This window comes from Salmo salar, unplaced genomic scaffold (assembly GCF_905237065.1).
Source record: "Salmo salar unplaced genomic scaffold, Ssal_v3.1, whole genome shotgun sequence".
Taxonomy (NCBI): Eukaryota; Metazoa; Chordata; class Actinopteri; order Salmoniformes; family Salmonidae; genus Salmo; species Salmo salar.
This window is the reverse complement of record NW_025549303.1, coordinates 60,678-79,545: the sequence shown is the minus strand read 5'-3', so window position 1 is coordinate 79,545 and position 18,868 is coordinate 60,678. Positions and strand designations below refer to the sequence as shown.

Sequence of the window (18,868 nt, the reverse complement as noted above, 5' to 3'; positions counted from 1 at the left end):
TCTCCTCCACTCGCCCTCTCCCCTGATTTCACGTCTAGACATCATATTGGAAAATGGCTCGCACACCACAAATACAGAAGGAATGCGGCAGCAGCACAGATGATACTACGGAGGAGAAAATGTCCCCTGTTTTGGATAGGAGGGTATAGGTGGAGTAGGTCTATGTTGGTGGTTACGTCACTTAACCGTAATGGAAAACTAATACCAGCCTGTTCTAAAATATACCCTCAGTGTTTCATTGATGACTAATCAGGTTAATATGGATGGCTGTGTTGGGGAAACAGGACCAAGTAGAATCAGGTTAATATGGATGGCTGTGTTGGGGAAACAGGACCAAGTAGAATCAGGTTAATATGGATGGCTGTGTTGGGGAAACAGGACCAAGTAGAATCAGGTTAATATGGATGGCTGTGTTGGGGAAACAGGACCAAGTAGAATCAGGTTAATATGGATGGCTGTGTTGGGGAAACAGGACCAAGTAGAATCAGGTTAATATGGATGGCTGTGTTGGGGAAACAGGACCAAGTAGAATCAGGTTAATATGGATGGCTGTGTTGGGGAAACAGGACCAAGTAGAATCAGGTTAATATGGATGGCTGTGTTGGGGAAACAGGACCAAGTAGAATCAGGTTAATATGGATGGCTGTGTTGGGGAAACAGGACCAAGTAGAGGAACCTGAGAATGTGTATCAAGCCAAGGCTGGATGGGCATCCCCCACACTGAATACAGACACACACACACCATCGGCATCACACACAGTCTGAATACAGCCACCCACACCATCACACACAGTCTGAATACAGACACACACCATCACACACAGTCTGAATACAGACACACATCATCACACACAGTCTGAATACAGACACACACCATCACACACAGTCTGAATACAGACACACATCATCACACACAGTCTGAATACAGACACACACCATCACACACAGTCTGAATACAGACACACATCATCACACACAGTCTGAATACAGACACACACACCATCACACACAGTCTGAATACAGACACACACCATCACACACAGTCTGAATACAGACACACACCATCACACACAGTCTGAATACAGACACACACCATCACACACAGTCTGAATACAGCCACACACCATCACACACAGTCTGAATACAGACACACACCATCACACACAGTCTGAATACAGACACACACCATCACACACAGTCTGAATACAGCCACACACACCATCACACACAGTCTGAATACAGCCACACACCATCACACACAGTCTGAATACACACCCACACCATCACACACAGTCTGAATACAGCCACCCACACCATCACACACAGTCTGAATACAGACACACACACCATCACACACAGTCTGAATACAGACACACACACCATCGGCATCACACACAGTCTGAATACAGCCACCCACACCATCACACACAGTCTGAATACAGCCACCCACACCATCACACACAGTCTGAATACAGCCACCCACACCATCACACACAGTCTGAATACAGCCACCCACACCATCACACACAGTCTGAATACAGCCACCCACACCATCACACACAGCCTGAATACAGCCACCCACACCATCACACACAGTCTGAATACAGACACACACCATCACACACAGTCTGAATACAGCCACCCACACCATCACACACAGTCTGAATACAGACACACACACCATCACACACAGTCTGAATACAGACACACACCATCACACACAGCCTGAATACAGCCACCCACACCATCACACACAGTCTGAATACAGACACACACCATCACACACAGTCTGAATACAGACACACACACCATCACACACAGTCTGAATACAGCCACCCACACCATCACACACAGTCTGAATACAGCCACACACACCATCACACACAGTCTGAATACAGCCACACACCATCACACACAGTCTGAATACAGACACACACCATCACACACAGTCTGAATACAGCCACCCACACCATCACACACAGTCTGAATACAGACACACACCATCACACACAGTCTGAATACAGACACACACCATCACACACAGTCTGAATACAGACACACACACCATCGGCATCACACACAGTCTGAATACAGACACACACACCATCACACACAGTCTGAATACACACCCACACCATCACACACAGTCTGAATACAGACACACACACCATCGGCATCACACACAGTCTGAATACACACCCACACCATCACACACAGTCTGAATACAGACACACACACCATCGGCATCACACACAGTCTGAATACAGACACACACACCATCGGCATCACACACAGTCTGAATACAGACACACACAACATCGGCATCACACACAGTCTGAATACACACACACCATCGGCATCACACACAGTCTGAATACAGACACACACACCATCACACACAGTCTGAATACAGACACACACACCATCGGCATCACACACAGCCTGAATACAGACACACACACCATCGGCATCACACACAGTCTGAATACAGACACACACACCATCGGCATCACACACAGTCTGAATACAGACACACACACCATCGGCATCACACACAGTCTGAATACAGACACACACAACATCGGCATCACACACAGTCTGAATACAGACACACACACCATCGGCATCACACACAGTCTGAATACAGACACACACACCATCGGCATCACACACAGTCTGAATACAGACACACACACCATCGGCATCACACACAGTCTGAATACAGACACACACAACATCGGCATCACACACAGTCTGAATACACACACACCATCGGCATCACACACAGCCTGAATACAGACACACACACCATCGGCATCACACACAGTCTGAATACAGACACACACACCATCGGCATCACACACAGTCTGAATACAGACACACACACCATCGGCATCACACACAGTCTGAATACAGACACACACAACATCGGCATCACACACAGTCTGAATACACACACACCATCGGCATCACACACAGTCTGAATACAGACACACACACCATCACACACAGTCTGAATACAGACACACACACCATCGGCATCACACACAGCCTGAATACAGACACACACACCATCGGCATCACACACAGCCTGAATACAGACACCCACACCATCGGCATCACAGACAGCCTGAATACACACACACCATGGTCATCACACACACAGCCTGAATACAGACACACACCATGGTCATCACACACACAGCCTGAATACAGACACACACACCATCGGCATCACACACAGTCTGAATACAGACACACACCATCGGCATCACACACAGTCTGAATACAGACACACACCATCGGCATCACACACAGCCTGAATACAGACACACACACCATCGGCATCACACACAGTCTGAATACAGACACACACACCATCGGCATCACACACAGTCTGAATACAGACACACACAACATCGGCATCACACACAGTCTGAATACACACACACCATCGGCATCACACACAGCCTGAATACAGACACACACACCATCGGCATCACACACAGTCTGAATACAGACACACACACCATCGGCATCACACACAGTCTGAATACAGACACACACACCATCGGCATCACACACAGTCTGAATACAGACACACACAACATCGGCATCACACACAGTCTGAATACACACACACCATCGGCATCACACACAGTCTGAATACAGACACACACACCATCACACACAGTCTGAATACAGACACACACACCATCGGCATCACACACAGCCTGAATACAGACACACACACCATCGGCATCACACACAGCCTGAATACAGACACCCACACCATCGGCATCACAGACAGTCTGAATACACACACACCATGGTCATCACACACACAGCCTGAATACAGACACACACACCATCGGCATCACACACAGTCTGAATACAGACACACACCATCGGCATCACACACAGTCTGAATACAGACACACACCATCGGCATCACACACAGCCTGAATACAGACACACACACCATCGGCATCACACACAGTCTGAATACAGACACACACACCATCGGCATCACACACAGTCTGAATACAGACAAGGAGGTTATAGTAAAGATCAAACACCAAAACTGATGTGGTTTCATTGACTGTGTCAGAAGAAAATTCAGACAATAATTAATATGCAGGGTCTGAAGGCAAAATGAAAAGACTTGACAGACAGAAAGACAAAGTCAGACACGAATGGAGAGGATGAAATTGAGAGCGAGATAGAAACATTGACAGAGAGATAAAGAGGGAGACGCACATTTAAACGGACATCTGACTGACAGAGAAACACACTGAAGTGGACAAAGAATTTGCTCAGACAGAAAGAGAGACAGCGAGAGAAAAGAGAGACAGTCAGTCTATGTGAGTGCAAGGTGATATAGAGAATTTCAACCCACCAGGAGGAACTGGGTGAACTCTCCATAGCTGAGGTGCTTGGTCCTCTCCGTGCCGAAGTGCAGCCGCATGAACTCAGAGTCCCAGTTAAAGGGGATGTGCTGATGGTTTGTGGTTTGGCTGAAGACCTGCTTCACGTCCTCTGAGGAGAGACAAGACGAGACGAGCACCTTTAATGAAATCAGTCCCCTTTTCATTCAGACACAGTTGACAAAACAGACTACTGTAGATGGCTGGTTAGCAGTAGCATTGCGTCGCAAGACTCGGTTACTTGCAGACATGGCGGACATTGTTGTGTACTATGTCAAAATGTATTATTTTGTATCAAGTCATTGGAATGATCATTGACCAGTTTTTTAAGAGATTTGATATTAGAAAAGTATGTGTTAATAACGATGGAAGTTACAGGTTCCTGAAGCCACAGGGCTCAACAATGACGATGGATTGACATCTGATGGAGGCATTAGACAGTACTGTAGGCTTACTGTAGCTATAAAATATGTGAAGCTATGTGATTACACACTTTTCTAATTCTGTAACAGTCTCAGCCAATAGAGGTAATGTAGGTGGGAGACATTGAACACCAGCCCAAATGATTGCAGCCTTATCAGAGAAACCAAAACAAACAGAGCCAGAGAAACCTGTTCCTTATTACGCCACGAAACCAGAAATGTGTTTCAAACCTGCTGGTATGTATCAGTGTAACTAAGAGGGGAATGAACAACTTAAAGAGAAATGAGAGAGGGATTTGGGCCGCACACTAGAAATATGGAGTGTGATTTTTCCCCCAGTCAGGACCTACCTTTTGGAACAAGACAGCTCCAGCAGATTTTACACTTTAATGAGGCAATAAAAATGCTGCATTTACTCAACAGTGTAACACTGCAGTGCCATTCCCCATTCCAGACCTGCCGTTTATATTATCAGCCTTTATGGACCTGTCAACACCCAGGCAACCTTTTATCCTCTTTTTTTATCTCTTTGGCTGAAGTACAATCCCGTTTTAACATGCATTCATGTCACGGTTTTAGGAACTCTATTCCACCAAATTATGGATGTATTTTTATGAAACACTAAGAAATAACAGTGCATTTTTCCACATTCACTTAATATAAATTACACAGGTTACTAACAAACAAGAAAAGAGCGTACAAAAATGTTATGAAAATAAATAAGAAATCAGAACAAGCCATTGATGTTGAAAAACAAACTGTCTTTAATGCAGCTAAGCCGCAGCAGTGAATGCTTTTAATAAGTTATAAAGGAGTGACTTGTAATATTGGTTGAGATGGAGAAGGCCATTTCATCTAATGGAAAAGCAAAGAGAAAAGAGAAAATGATGTAATGGATGACAATAAAGTGACTTTGACAAGACCATAATCTCAGTCACAAGTTAAAATGGTAGCAGAACATGAGGTACAGACAGCAATGTATGGGCATGTGAAATATTTGACTTCTTATTGCATCTCCTAGCGTAGCCGCGGTAGCCTTCGGGAAGGCTATATTCATTAACCTTTCAGAAGGCAGAAAAACAACAGACCTTTCAATTACTAAACCAGATATACCAAGTCACAGATAAATAGTCTAATTGAGCTTTTAAAATATGAAAATTAACATATGTGCATATATAATGAACCACAATGATCTTACTCCCTGCCGACTAGCAACAATTAGAATGGAATTTAGTTTCTCTCTGTTTGTGCCCAAGATATGTGCGCTGCATTTCAAATCAGTCCTAATGTGCTAATGTGGCACACCTACAGAAGGCAAAATTAGGGTTGTTTAAATCAATTAGGGAAATGTGAAATGAGCAACACGTACAAATGTCTCCTCTTCTAACCTCTGGGCTCGGAGGCTTCTGGGTAATGGTGCCAATCACATACACACTCCCCTCGTCTCCGACAGACATGTCTTCTCCCCCTCCACCCCTCCACCCTTCCAAAACCAATATCTGTCATCCTGTCATCTCCATAGGGGTGCTTACACTGTCACCTTCATAGGGGCTAAGGTTACTGTCATTGACTCTGATGGTTATGTGTGACAATATCATTTTTTGTCATTTTGAGAGAGTAAAACATTTTATTATCAACCTCTTCCAAAATAACAAAATGTCCAATGAAATTTACTTTCAGTAAATAAAAGACCTCACAGTGTACTAAGAATTATTCCTTCACTTAAATATTAAAATCCTAGCTATAAGTGTCCACATTGTTTTGCACTTCAATGGTCACCTGCATATCACAGGTCTCACAGGTCCCTCATATGCCACAACTCATACCTAGGGATTAGAGGGTTAGAGCTAAATTAGAGCTGTCAATCAAACCAGAAGGAAGGTTACGTACCGTAGGTGGCTGCTCCTTTGCCAGTCTTGTCGAACAGCAGGAAGGCGACCATGTAGAGAGCATCTGGAGCACACAGGACCGACTCAAAAGCCACAAACTCCTGGAAGGAGATCAACCTGAAGGAGAGAAAGAGAGAGAGAAAGGGAGAGAGGGTGAGGGAGAGGGAGAGAGAGAGCGAGAGAGAAAAAAAAGAGAGAGACTGTTGTGTTGATGGTATCCTCAATGAAATGATAAAGTATACAGACCACAAATTCCAACCTGCTATACTTAAACTCTTTAACATCATCCTCAGCTCTGGCATCTTCCCCAATATTTGGAACCAAGGACTGATCACCCCAATTCACAAAAGTGGAGACAAATTTGACCCCAATAACTACCGTGGGATATGCATCGACAGCAACCTTGGGAAAATCCTCTGCATTATCATTAATAGCAGACTCGTACATTTCCTCAGTGAAAACAATGTACTGAGCAAATGTCAAATAGGCTTTTTACCAAATTACCGTACGACAGACCACGTGTTCATCCTGCACACAATAATTGACAAACAAACAAACCAAAACAAAGGCAAAGTCTTCTCATGCTTTGTTGATTTCAAAAAAGCCTTTGACTCTATTTGGCATGAGGGTCTGCTATACAAATTGATGGAAAGTGGTGTTGGGGGAAAAACATACGACATTATAAAATCCATGTACACAAACAGGCGTGTGGTTAAAATTGGCCAAAAACACACATTTCTTTCCACAGGGCAACAGGGTGAGACAGGGATGCAGCTTAAGCCCCACTCACTCTCTTCAACTTAGATATCAACGAATTGGCAAGGGCACTAGAACAGCCTGCAGCACCCGGCCTCACCCTACTAGAATCTGAAGTCAAATGTCTACTGTTTGCTGATGATCTGGTGTTTCTTTCCCCAACCAAGGAGGGCCTACAGCAGCATCTAGATCTTCTGCACAATCAGACCTGGGCCCTGACACAAAATCTCAGTAAGACAAAAAAAGGTCCAGTTCCCAGGACCACTAATACAATTTCCATCTAAACACCATTGCCCTATAGCACAGAAAAACTATACATACCTCGGCCTAAACATCAGCGCCACTGGTAACTTCCACAAAGCTGTGAACGATCTGAGAGACAAGACAAGGACCTTCTATGCCATCAAAAGGAACATAACATTCGACATAACAATTAGGATCTGGCTAAAAATACTAGAATCAGTTATAGAACTCATTGGCCTTTATGGTTGTGAGGTCTGGGGTCCGCTCACCAACCAAGAATTCACAAAATGGGACAAACACCAAATTGAGACTCTGCGTGCAGAATTCTGCAAAAATATCCTCTGTGTACAATGTAAAACACCAAATAATGCATAGAGAGCAGAATTAGGCCAACACACGCTAATTATCAAAATCCAGAAAAGAGCCCTTAAATTCTACAACCACCTAAAAGGAAGCGATTCCCAAACCTTCCATAACAAAGCCATCACCTACAGAGAGATGAACCTGGAGAAGAGTCCCCTAAGCAAGCTGGTCCTGGGGCTCTGTTCACAAACACAAACAGACCCCATAAACTCCTAGGACAGCAACACAACCAAGTCATGAGAAAACAAAAGATAATTACTTGATACATTGGAAAGAATTAACAAAGAAACACAGCAAACTAGAATGCTATTTGTCCCTAAACAGAGAGTACACAGTGGCAGAATACCTGACCACTGTGACTGACCCAAACTTAAGGAAAGCTTTGACTATGTACTGACTCAGTGAGCATAGCCTTGCTATTGAGAAAGGCCGCCGTAGGCAGACTTGGATCTCAAGAGAAGACAGGCTATGTGCACACTGCCCACAAAATTAGGTGGAAACTGAGCTGCACTTCCCAACCTCCTGCCAAATGTATGACCATATTAGAGACACAGATTCACAAAGAATTTAAAAACTCTCATATCTACTGGGTGAAATACCACAGTGTGACATCACAGCAGCAAGATGTGTGTTGCCACAAGAAAAGGGAAACCAGTGAACAAACACCATTGTAAATACAACCCATATTTATGTTTATTTATTTTCCCTTTTGTACTTTAACTATTTGCACATCGTTACAACACTGTATATAGACATAATATGACATTTGAAATGTCTTAATTATTTTGGAATTTCTGTGAGTGTCATGTTTACTGTACATTTTTATTCTTTACTTCACTTTTGTTTATTATCAACTTCCCTCGCTTTGGCAATGTTAACATATGCTTATCATGCCAATAAAGCCCTTGAATTGAATTGAGACAGAGACAGAGAGAGAGAAATAGTGAAACAAATAGTGAGAGAAGAGAGACAAATAAAAAGCAAGTTGAATGTGAGGCTATCCTGTTAAAGACTACTCAGATAATGTCCTGTTCCACAATGAGAGAGCAGAGAAGGACTATCACCATCACTAGAACACATTTTACAGCACTTGTTGTGCAATCATTTAGAGCAGAACTATAGAATACAATTTAACTTACAACACTGGATGACAAAACCAATTTACAGAACAGCCTATCAATCTATGAAAATCTTAATAAAGGTAGGCTACTTCTCAGCTGAGTGAAATGTCAAACTTAATGAGAATGATTTCATGTCAGTGTTGTGTGCCAGTCAGAGTTGACTGCTACGTTGACTGGCAACTTTACACAAGTAAAAATGATTTAATATGAAGTTTTACATTTCCCCCTCTGCCATGATAAACAGGTGTACAAGTACGATGGGAGTTTTGAGACAGCTTTGGAAATCCTTTCACTTTTACTGTATTGCCTATATTTCAGCATAAAAATTACAGTTTTGCCCATGTCCAAAAATGTACTAAGGTCTCTAAGTCTCGCTCTCTCCCTTTCTATCTCTCTCTTATAGAGAGATAGAAACATATATATATATATATATATATATATATATATATATATATATATATATCTTGCGGTCTTTCTCTCTATCTTTCTCTCTCTTTCATACTATCTCTCTCTCTATCTCTCTCTCTCTCTGGATGTGTAGTCTGCAGCATGTATGTGTCACTAATACCATTGTATTTCACTTCTTTATGATATTACTACAAATGGCCATACATCATCTACAAAAACAGGACTAACATACCAACAGAGTCATTTGAACTCCCATGGGAGCCCTGGGGACAACGGCACAATCTAGTCTTAATTCATGCGCGGTTCAAAGTTGCCTGAAGTCCATTATGAATTTCACAAATGGATACAATAATTATGCGGGGTCAGTCCTAATGAGCAATCCCCTGAGCACACATCTCTAATCTATTTCAATTTCCAGGGAGAGATGATTACATTTTCCCGGCAACTCTAATTAATTTTGTTACTGATGAAATTCAAAGAGGGATTAATTGGGAATCTGTAGGCTTGTAGGTATGCTCTGCTCTGTCTGCCTTGCGGTGTAGAAAAATCGGAAAGAGTAATTGTTTTATTGACTTAGCAAGCTGACGGTTTTCAAACAGGGGCCTGCTGGCAGGGAGTGGGTGGAGGTGCACAAAAGTGCCCTGCTACAAGCTAATATGGGTACAGCTCTTGCGGCTGGAACCATATTAAATGTTGAAAATGAAAAAATGTTGAGGTTGAAACATAAAAACTCTTAAAAATGACCAATTTAGAAGGTCATTTGGTGACTTACTGTAGACAAACTTCAGAGGAAAGCAGGAGAGAGAACAGAGAGACTGCCTAAAATGCAGTAGGGAAGTGCAGTAGGATTTTTTATATGCATCAGTTTAGGGGGTGAGCATTTCAATAGTTATCAAGCCATGGATTATGACAATGTTACTGTAACTTGTTGATTATCAGGGGTTGATTATCAGGGGTATTAAGATGACTTTGGGAGATGTGAGAGGGTTCAGGAGGTAGTACACACACTATGGTGAATGTGCCAGGGATGAGGATTATGATGGTTGATTAGCATTCCTATGACTAGGGGCTCCCGAGTGGCGCAGTGGTCTAAGGCGCTGCATCTCAGTGCAAGAGGCGTCACTACAGTCTCTGGTTCAAATCCAGGCTGAATCACATCCGGCCGTGATTGGGAGTCCCATAGGGCGGCGCAGAATTGGCCCAGCATTGTCCAGGTTTGGCCAGAGTAGGCCATCATTGTAAATAAGAATTTGTTCTTAACTGACTTGCCTAGTAAAATAGATAAAAAGCTACTAGGGAACAATTACCCCCAAAAATGAGATGCCATCACTTTGTAATACAAACCATCTACCAACTAATATGGCATGTGACCAGATTGTACATTGTCTGAGTAAACAGTGCACAAAAAAATAAACAGGAGACTACAGTATGTGTTCAGGAAATGTAAGATATAAATCCCAACGTGTGCAGTTAATGCTATACTAAATGGAGAGGATTGTTTTTCATTTGAAATCAGTAGCTATTCAGTGAATATGATCATGCAGTACATGTGGCCCTTTCTTAGTCTGAGTGAGAGGTCAACAAAGGTTGAAAGTGTATCTCTGTACAAAGTCGATAAGTAGGTAAACATCCTTGATGTCTTTGTTCGAGGGTGTATATGATGTCTAGACTTTTTGTCATCTTCAGCTGGTAAACACAGCTCCTAGAAGAGCTATCCAGGACCTACAACACTGTTTACAGCATAAACATTTGGGCGGGTTAGGCTGGAGCGACAGCTTTTATACCTGATAGTAGAGGGGTAAGAGGACACCTTCAATGATCCCCTGTCCCTGCTATTGTCACTGACAGCCTTCCACCCAGAGGTGACTGCTGGCTAGCTGACTGGCCGGCTGGCTGTCAGGCTGTCTGTCTCGCTAGCTGTCCGGCTGGTGGGCTGGATGCTTTGGGTTCTTCCAAGCAGGCACACCAAAATACACATGGCTGGCTGGGAGGACTGCTATTTTCCCAGCATGCTCTCTTTACAAAGTTTTAACCCCCAAGAGACTTGGAAGAGTTTTCCATCGAAAAAGAGAGTGAGAGAGAGAGAGAGAGGGGGAGAGCAAAAGAGAGAAAGAGAGAGCAAGAGAGAGAGAAAAATAAAATGAGATAGAGAGAGAGAGAGAGAGATAGGGAAGGAGGGAGGGAGGAAAAATCTCTGACACATCTTTCAGACAGCAGCAGGGATGTCTACATAGACAGAAAGGGAGTGTATCTATCTCAGCCAGCCAAGTCTGGGGAGGCTGAATAACAAGAGAGAAAAGTGATTTCAAGGCAGAGAGAGAGAAACTGTGATGGCCGTCAGTGAGTGTATCACCTGATTTACACAGTCACAGAGGGAGGCAGAGAAATGCATTACACTGTTTACGTACACCCAAACCCCCTCTACTCCGAAAAAAAGATTACCCCTCCCTGACTTATCTCTGTGAAATGGAATCCTACCTGGAGTAAAAACAGCAGCAAGACGCATTAGAGAGAAAAAAATGTATGCAGTATGCACATCCCGAAAAAGACTGTAATTTAAGATAGAGGGAGTACATGAAAATACAATAGTCTCCGTGGATTGTTTTCTTCGTTTATTTTCTTTCAGGGAGCTCACTCAACAGGTTCTTGTCAAACATAAAAGGGGGTGTTGTTGACACGCGACCATTGTCTGTTGTCTCTTCCCGCGCTAGGCATAATCATCCATCTCATTGTCTAACGGAAATCATAACATCTTTATAGGGTTCACTGGCAAAAAATAACAAAATACATGGCGACTAACCTACAATGTCAACTGTAAACAAAATTGATGCATTCAAACAAAGGTCTCTGATTTCGTGGCTTTGATCAAACTATCAAACCAGACATTTCTGCTCCCTTGTCATTTCCTATCCCCTCCCCACCAGCCCACCACACCAAATGAGGTTTAGATACAGAGACCAAGCCATGGTTTCCTAATAGATTTATCCCTTAATAGCAGTGATGCCGTCGCCATTTATCTGGCTCCCAAATTCACACAATGCAGGAGTGCTGAATGGCACAGGCAATTACAGTGCATGTGTGCAGCCAGCCAGCCTCCACTCCATTTTAAAGCAGGCCTTCATAATGTGAGCAACATGACCACATGCACTCTGCTCTTTGCTGGAGCCCAGGTGGTTGCCGTGGCAACGCGCTTTTTCTTTTTGACTTACCCTAACATTTTATTGCCCGTCATTATGTATCATTAAAAACATACATATTAATGTAAAAAATAGGGGTGATGGGGGGAGAGGGGGATAAGATGAGATGAATTAGGCTAGCAACAACCAACAGAAGGAAGGGAACTACGCCCGACAAATGGGCTTTGAGGATTTGTAGGATTCTCTTTTTCTACTAAATAAATCAGATACATTTGTGGTAGAATAAGTGGTAAGCAAAACATTATTAATTGTTTCTTGGCTTGAATCCTGTGCATTAGAAAATAAGGGTTAGGGGAGTACACAGGATCAAAGCCAGATACAGTATATACACGCAGTGGCCAGTTTATTAGGTACACCACCACAGTCACGAAAATGATTCGCTCCTACAGACAGTCAGTCACGTGGCTTGCAATATAAAGCAGGCAGACAGGTTTCGAGGCATTCAGTTACTGTTCAATTGAACGTTAGAACGGGCAAAACGAGTGACCTAAGCAACTTTGAGTGTGGTATGATCTTTGGTGCCAGGCCCGCCGGATCGAGTGTCTCAGAAACGGCCGCCCTAATGGGCTTTTCACACACGAAAGTATCTAGGGTTTCAGCCAGCGGCAGTCCTGTGGGCGAAAACAAGCCGTGTTCAGAACGGTATCTCGAAACACACAACTCGTCGATCCTTATCACGGATGGGCTATTGCAGCAGACGACCACACCAGGTTCCACGCCTATCAGCTAAAAACAAGAAGAGGCTCCAGTGGGCATGCGATCACCAACAATGGAGAATTTAGGAGTGGAAAGACCTTGCCTGGTCCGACAAATCCTGGTTCCTGTTGCGTCATGCTGATGGCAGAGTTAGGATTTGACGCAAGCTTCATGAGTCCATGGACCCTACCTGCCTGGTGTCAACTGTACAGGCTGGTGGCGGTGGTCAATCGCTGTCCAATCTGCATCAACTGTGTGATGCCATCACGTCAGCATGGACTAACTTCCCTGAGGAACGTTTCCGACTTGTAGAATCCACGCCCGGATAATTCAGGCTGTTCTGGAGGTAAAGTGGGGTCCGACCCGGTAGTGGATTGGTGTACCTAATAAACTGTATATAGATATATGTGCTTAATTCAAGTAATGGTGAATAAAAATACTAAAACAATCCCTATTGTCCTGTGTTTTTCTCCACAATGTTAAATTCATACCTAGGGCTCTACATTTTCCTGACCATGTGACTGATACAAAAACCTCTAGGGCCCTTGTTATAAGGACAGCAGGTAGCCTAGCGGTTAGTTTTGGGAAAGTAACCGAAAGGTCGCTAGTCGAATCGCCAAGTCGACAAAGTGAAAAATCTTGATCTTGGCTGACCCTGGCTGTTACCCCATTCTCGGGGGAGTTGGGATATGCAAAAACACATTTCCAATTCATATTTCAAATAGGACAAACATAAGCACCCGCCAAATTATCAAAATACTCCAGGTTCTTGTCATAACCAACCTATAACTAGGCCTAATGTCTTGGATTCTCATGGTCAGGGCCTGTATTCACAAATTGTCTCCTATTCATTATGATTAAAAAGCAAAACTGATCCTAGATTAGCACTCCTACTCTGATAGGCTTTGTGATAAGAGCCCTGATCTTCTACACACCCATCTTTCTTCTGGTCCACCACCCCAGCCAGCAATGAGGTGGCCTCGTCAGACAGCCTGATGTCAGTGTGTGCGTGGAGGAACCGAGTCACAAAGTCCTCCGGAGACATGTAGTGCTCATCGTTTTTCTGGATGCTGGCATACTGCAACGGCAAAAGCATACACACACAAACACGCATGCACATGCACACACACACAGACACACACACAGACAGGCAGACAGACAGACAGAGACACACACAGAGAGACACACAAACACACGCAAACAGAACCCATTGTTGATTTGTTAATATATGATCTACCGATTGAGGAAGACACTGTACACATGTTCAAACCTTTGGGCTGACACCTAACTTGAGATCATTCGCACGTAACTTGAGACTTTCGCATAAATCATGCATTGATGTCAACGGTAGAAATTTGAGTTGTGTGCAGGGATCTCAAGTTAGGATTCAGACCTCAATGGGGAAAACCATAAATGTGCTATTGACTCTTGTTTAGGTGACTTGAGCCAGAAGAAGGACACAAATTAATGCATTATTAACAATGGCTTTCCATTACATGAAGTTGTTAAACTCACCTTTAAAAAAATTGCTTTCAGCTCAGTAGGGTCAGCCCTCCTTTGTCCCTGGAGAAATTAAACAAAATTACATGAAATTACATCAAAGACCACAGTTACCCATCAACATAATCAACAACCAAGCTCTCATTATCTCAATATTGTAGTAATAACCTGATAATAATACCCTTTTTTAAATTTACAATTCTATTAACAGGCATATTAGGAGAATGTTAGCTTAACCTACATGTCTTGTTAAGAGTAAGATATTTTACTCATTTGTAATAAAAGTGAGACATGCTATTTTGACCATGTTTAGGATTCAACAAGTCAATATTAGGCCTCCTCTCTTTTTCTATGTAATGAAACGGTCTGGTAGTAGGAGCTGGTAGTAGGAGGGGATCCAGCTGTTTACAGCTCTTTGGGGGAGGGAACACTTTCTTCATTCAAACAGTGGCGCGAGGCATCTTATAGACTTGATACATTGTCACATTATGTGAAATATCTGCGGCAATGGCGCGAGTAACAACAGTAGCCTATAGTACTGTATGTATATTGGGAGAATCGTCATATAGCATAAGGCTAAACAAGGTTACCAGCACTAAGCTTATAAAGCTTACCAGGCTAGAACCGGCTTCACGTCAAAGACGTGTTTGCTAATCAGCCGGTGGCTCGAGACGTGGGACTGACAGAGACCACCGGTTTCAGTGAGAGGTCGGTCTGATAACCGGATTCCGCATAGTACATCACAGGGAAAGGCTGTATCCCATTACCACCTTGCCCCATCCTCCTCGCTGTAAAGCCCCAATGTCATTGCCACTGGCTAATGTTAACCTCGAACATCCTCTTATCAGGCTAACTAACGTTAGTAGCTAGCTAGCCATCTGTCACTAGATGGGGAGGAAGTCAGTGTGTGAGAATGTGGTCCGTGCGTTCGGAGGTGTCGTTGTCTATTCTGACATTGTCTATTTCACCTACTGACAAAATGTTTTTTTCCTCGGACAAGGTGAACTTACCTTTGCAGCCATAGCAAGATTACTGTCAACCAACCAAGCCCACTCTGACCAAGCAAACCCGGTCATTTTATTTTGCGTGACGACGTTCCCATGGAAATCACGCGCGGCTGTCGGATGGTGCAGAGAGGAGCTTAAAAAGCGGCACAAGTGTTCACGTGGTATAGAGCGTTCAACAGGTAGCGTGGTATGTAGCTGTTAACCCGTAGAGGCTGTCAGTCTGGCATCGTCATCATGTAACCATCCACTGTTCATTAATACACTGTTACTACACAGGTATTAAAGGCAGGGGCGAAAATCTGATATCAACTTTGGAGGGGACAATTACATTACATTTTCTCAAGAGCAATTCCTGAGGGGGACACCAAAACTAGTGCTGTAACACATAGCCTACGTTTAATATGGTAAATGTATATTGAGGAACCAAAGAAATAAGGTGTTTGCCGTACTCCTAGCTACCGGTACCCAAAACTACACAACTAATCACAACAGCAATACCATTGCCTTTAACAAATCTTAGTTCAGTCACCAGTTTAAGTTGAGAGTGGGGGTATCCATGGCATTTTCCAATTATGTTCCTATTTTACAAGTCAAAAAAATTGAGAACCTTTCATAATGTTGCCAAACAAAGACTCAACAAACTTACCTGAGACTCCCTGTCTCTGCCAGTCTGTCCCTGCATATCTGTCCCCAACTCTGCTGTCTGTGTGCCATCTGTTGCCTGCTCTGCCTAATGACATCATTGTGAAACATTTCCATTAGAATTTAATTTCTTTCTTATGAACATTTTATCAACTAGTCTTTGAGATATTAGGCTACTAGGGTTCTTACTTTGCGTTTTGGTGTACTGAAAAATACTCTGATGTCCGTCTTTTTTCTGCCATTTTTCTACCTGGCTGGCTACACACACACAGTATGTAGGTTATTTACAGTAGGAGATGGGCTTCTATCATCTTATCTTCTATCATTCTATATGGGCTTCGATCTAAAAGGTAGCTAGCAAATGTGAAACGGATTGCGGTGACAAGAGTTGACAGCTGTATGAGTTCACCATTTACACAACATATGCTGCAACCTTTTGTAATTTTAATTGTTTGTTTCATATTGGCTGGCTTCTAACAATAGCTGAATTTGCAAAGCTAGCGAGCACCAATTCAGTGGTGTTTGCTATAACCTTTGCTACCCGGGTTAAATAAAGGTGAAATAAAATATATAAATAAAAGTTCCCTTGCGACAATTTAGCTTTTGCAACGAGACCATTAAATATATTTAAAACAATGGTAGAAGAGAGTGTAGTTCTGTTCAGTTTATCGCTAACCTTATCACAGGGACTTTGAAGCACTAACTTACATGCATGCTGATCTTGGAATAAATTGACGATAGCAAAGATTCCATCTTTGACGACGCCACATAAATGGAATAGGTACTAGCTAGCTTAATAGTTAATATTTGCGTGCTAGCTCTGCATATTCAGCTAGTGTGTGTGCGCGATTGACTGGATTAACCTCACGTCAGTTACGTGCATTGAGTGCCTTTCAGACAGTAGATATGACCTCACGTTACCTAGCAAGCTAAGGAACTGGCAGTGGATCAAACCATTGTGAGGCAAAGGGTGGGGGGTCGCAATCTTTTGAAACTTAAAACGCGCTATTAAGTGTCTATAATCAGCACAATTGCTTTCATTGCGTATTATTAATATTATTTAAATTACATAGTTATGTTTCAGTGATATATTGGGGGGACAAATCATATTTTTCCCAGGATGGGGGGTCGTGTCCCCCCGTCCCCCTGGGATTTCCGCCCCTGATTAGAGGAATGTGTTGCCAATGAATTACCAATTGGCCCCATGCCTACACAAGCACTGATACGTTTAGTTAAACATCTAAAAAAAAAAGTGTCACTCCATAATAATACAATCATTATTTATGGAAGCCCATTCCCACCAACCCCTTCCAAAAAAAAGGTGATACTATCTAAAACTGTCGAGATATTAAGTCAACATTTTGAGATACGAACTCCACATTTCGAGATAGTAGAACATACATACAGTAGGGTATGTGCCTTCATTTGTAGCATTATGTGGGGATTTCCATCTGTCCATGTTGCAGAGATCAGTACAGCAGGGCCGCCAGCAAACGTTTTGATAAAAAATATTGCCACAAAAGCCTTGAAAATAGGGACAACATACTGTTCTTTAGACATGATTTGTCAACTCATGCACAATTAATCTGTGCTTCAGTCTGATCAACAATCGCAATATAAAGTCAAGAGAAGAAAAAGCCTAGAAGGAGGAGAGATGACTAGAAACGATTCGTTTGACCGTTTTATGTGTGGATTAATTGTCGGAGTAGAGGACCTTGTGCATTTCAGGTAAAATAACAACTCAACATTTATATCCCAGGACAAATTAGCTAGCAACAGCAAGCTAGCTAAATAGGACAAATTAGTTAGCAAGTGCAAGCTAGCTAGCTAAATTGCCATAAAGGTTTAATGCTTTTCGACAAATTAATGTAACTGGTTCAGAGTTTGTTTTGATATTTTAACCTGCGTGTTGTGATCGCATTTTGTGTGGGGACAAATACATTTATGCATGATGGTGCACGCGCGCAGCCAGTTTGGGTTCCGTGTAAGCGGTAACGTCTAGTATTTATAGACGAAAATAGGCCTATTTATTTTTGTTGAGAAAATGTGAACGTGATCAAATTTGGTTTATATTCAAACTTCGGGTGGCTAGGCTACCTAGACCTTATCAATCCAAAATGATTGACTGGCATTCACAATCAGCACAACAGTAATGACATACTGTGTAAATAACTTTTTAATTACAGATGCAAAGGCC

General features: G+C 42.8%; 1 protein-coding gene across 1 annotated transcript in view; it reads right to left on the bottom strand.

Annotated features, from left to right (window-relative positions):
- Positions 1-16,277, bottom strand: part of LOC123736396 (calcium-binding mitochondrial carrier protein Aralar2) — a 96,699-nt gene extending 80,422 nt beyond the window's left edge. The window contains exons 1-5 of the mRNA XM_045713178.1: positions 16,033-16,277; positions 15,038-15,085; positions 14,458-14,600; positions 6,740-6,855; positions 4,400-4,539 (exon numbers count right to left, since the gene is read on the bottom strand). Of these exons, the coding sequence (XP_045569134.1) occupies positions 4,400-4,539; positions 6,740-6,855; positions 14,458-14,600; positions 15,038-15,085; positions 16,033-16,098 (513 nt within the window). The 5' untranslated portion in view covers positions 16,099-16,277. The remainder of the gene's footprint in view (positions 1-4,399; positions 4,540-6,739; positions 6,856-14,457; positions 14,601-15,037; positions 15,086-16,032) is intronic.
- Between the last annotated feature and the right edge of the window lie 2,591 nt (positions 16,278-18,868).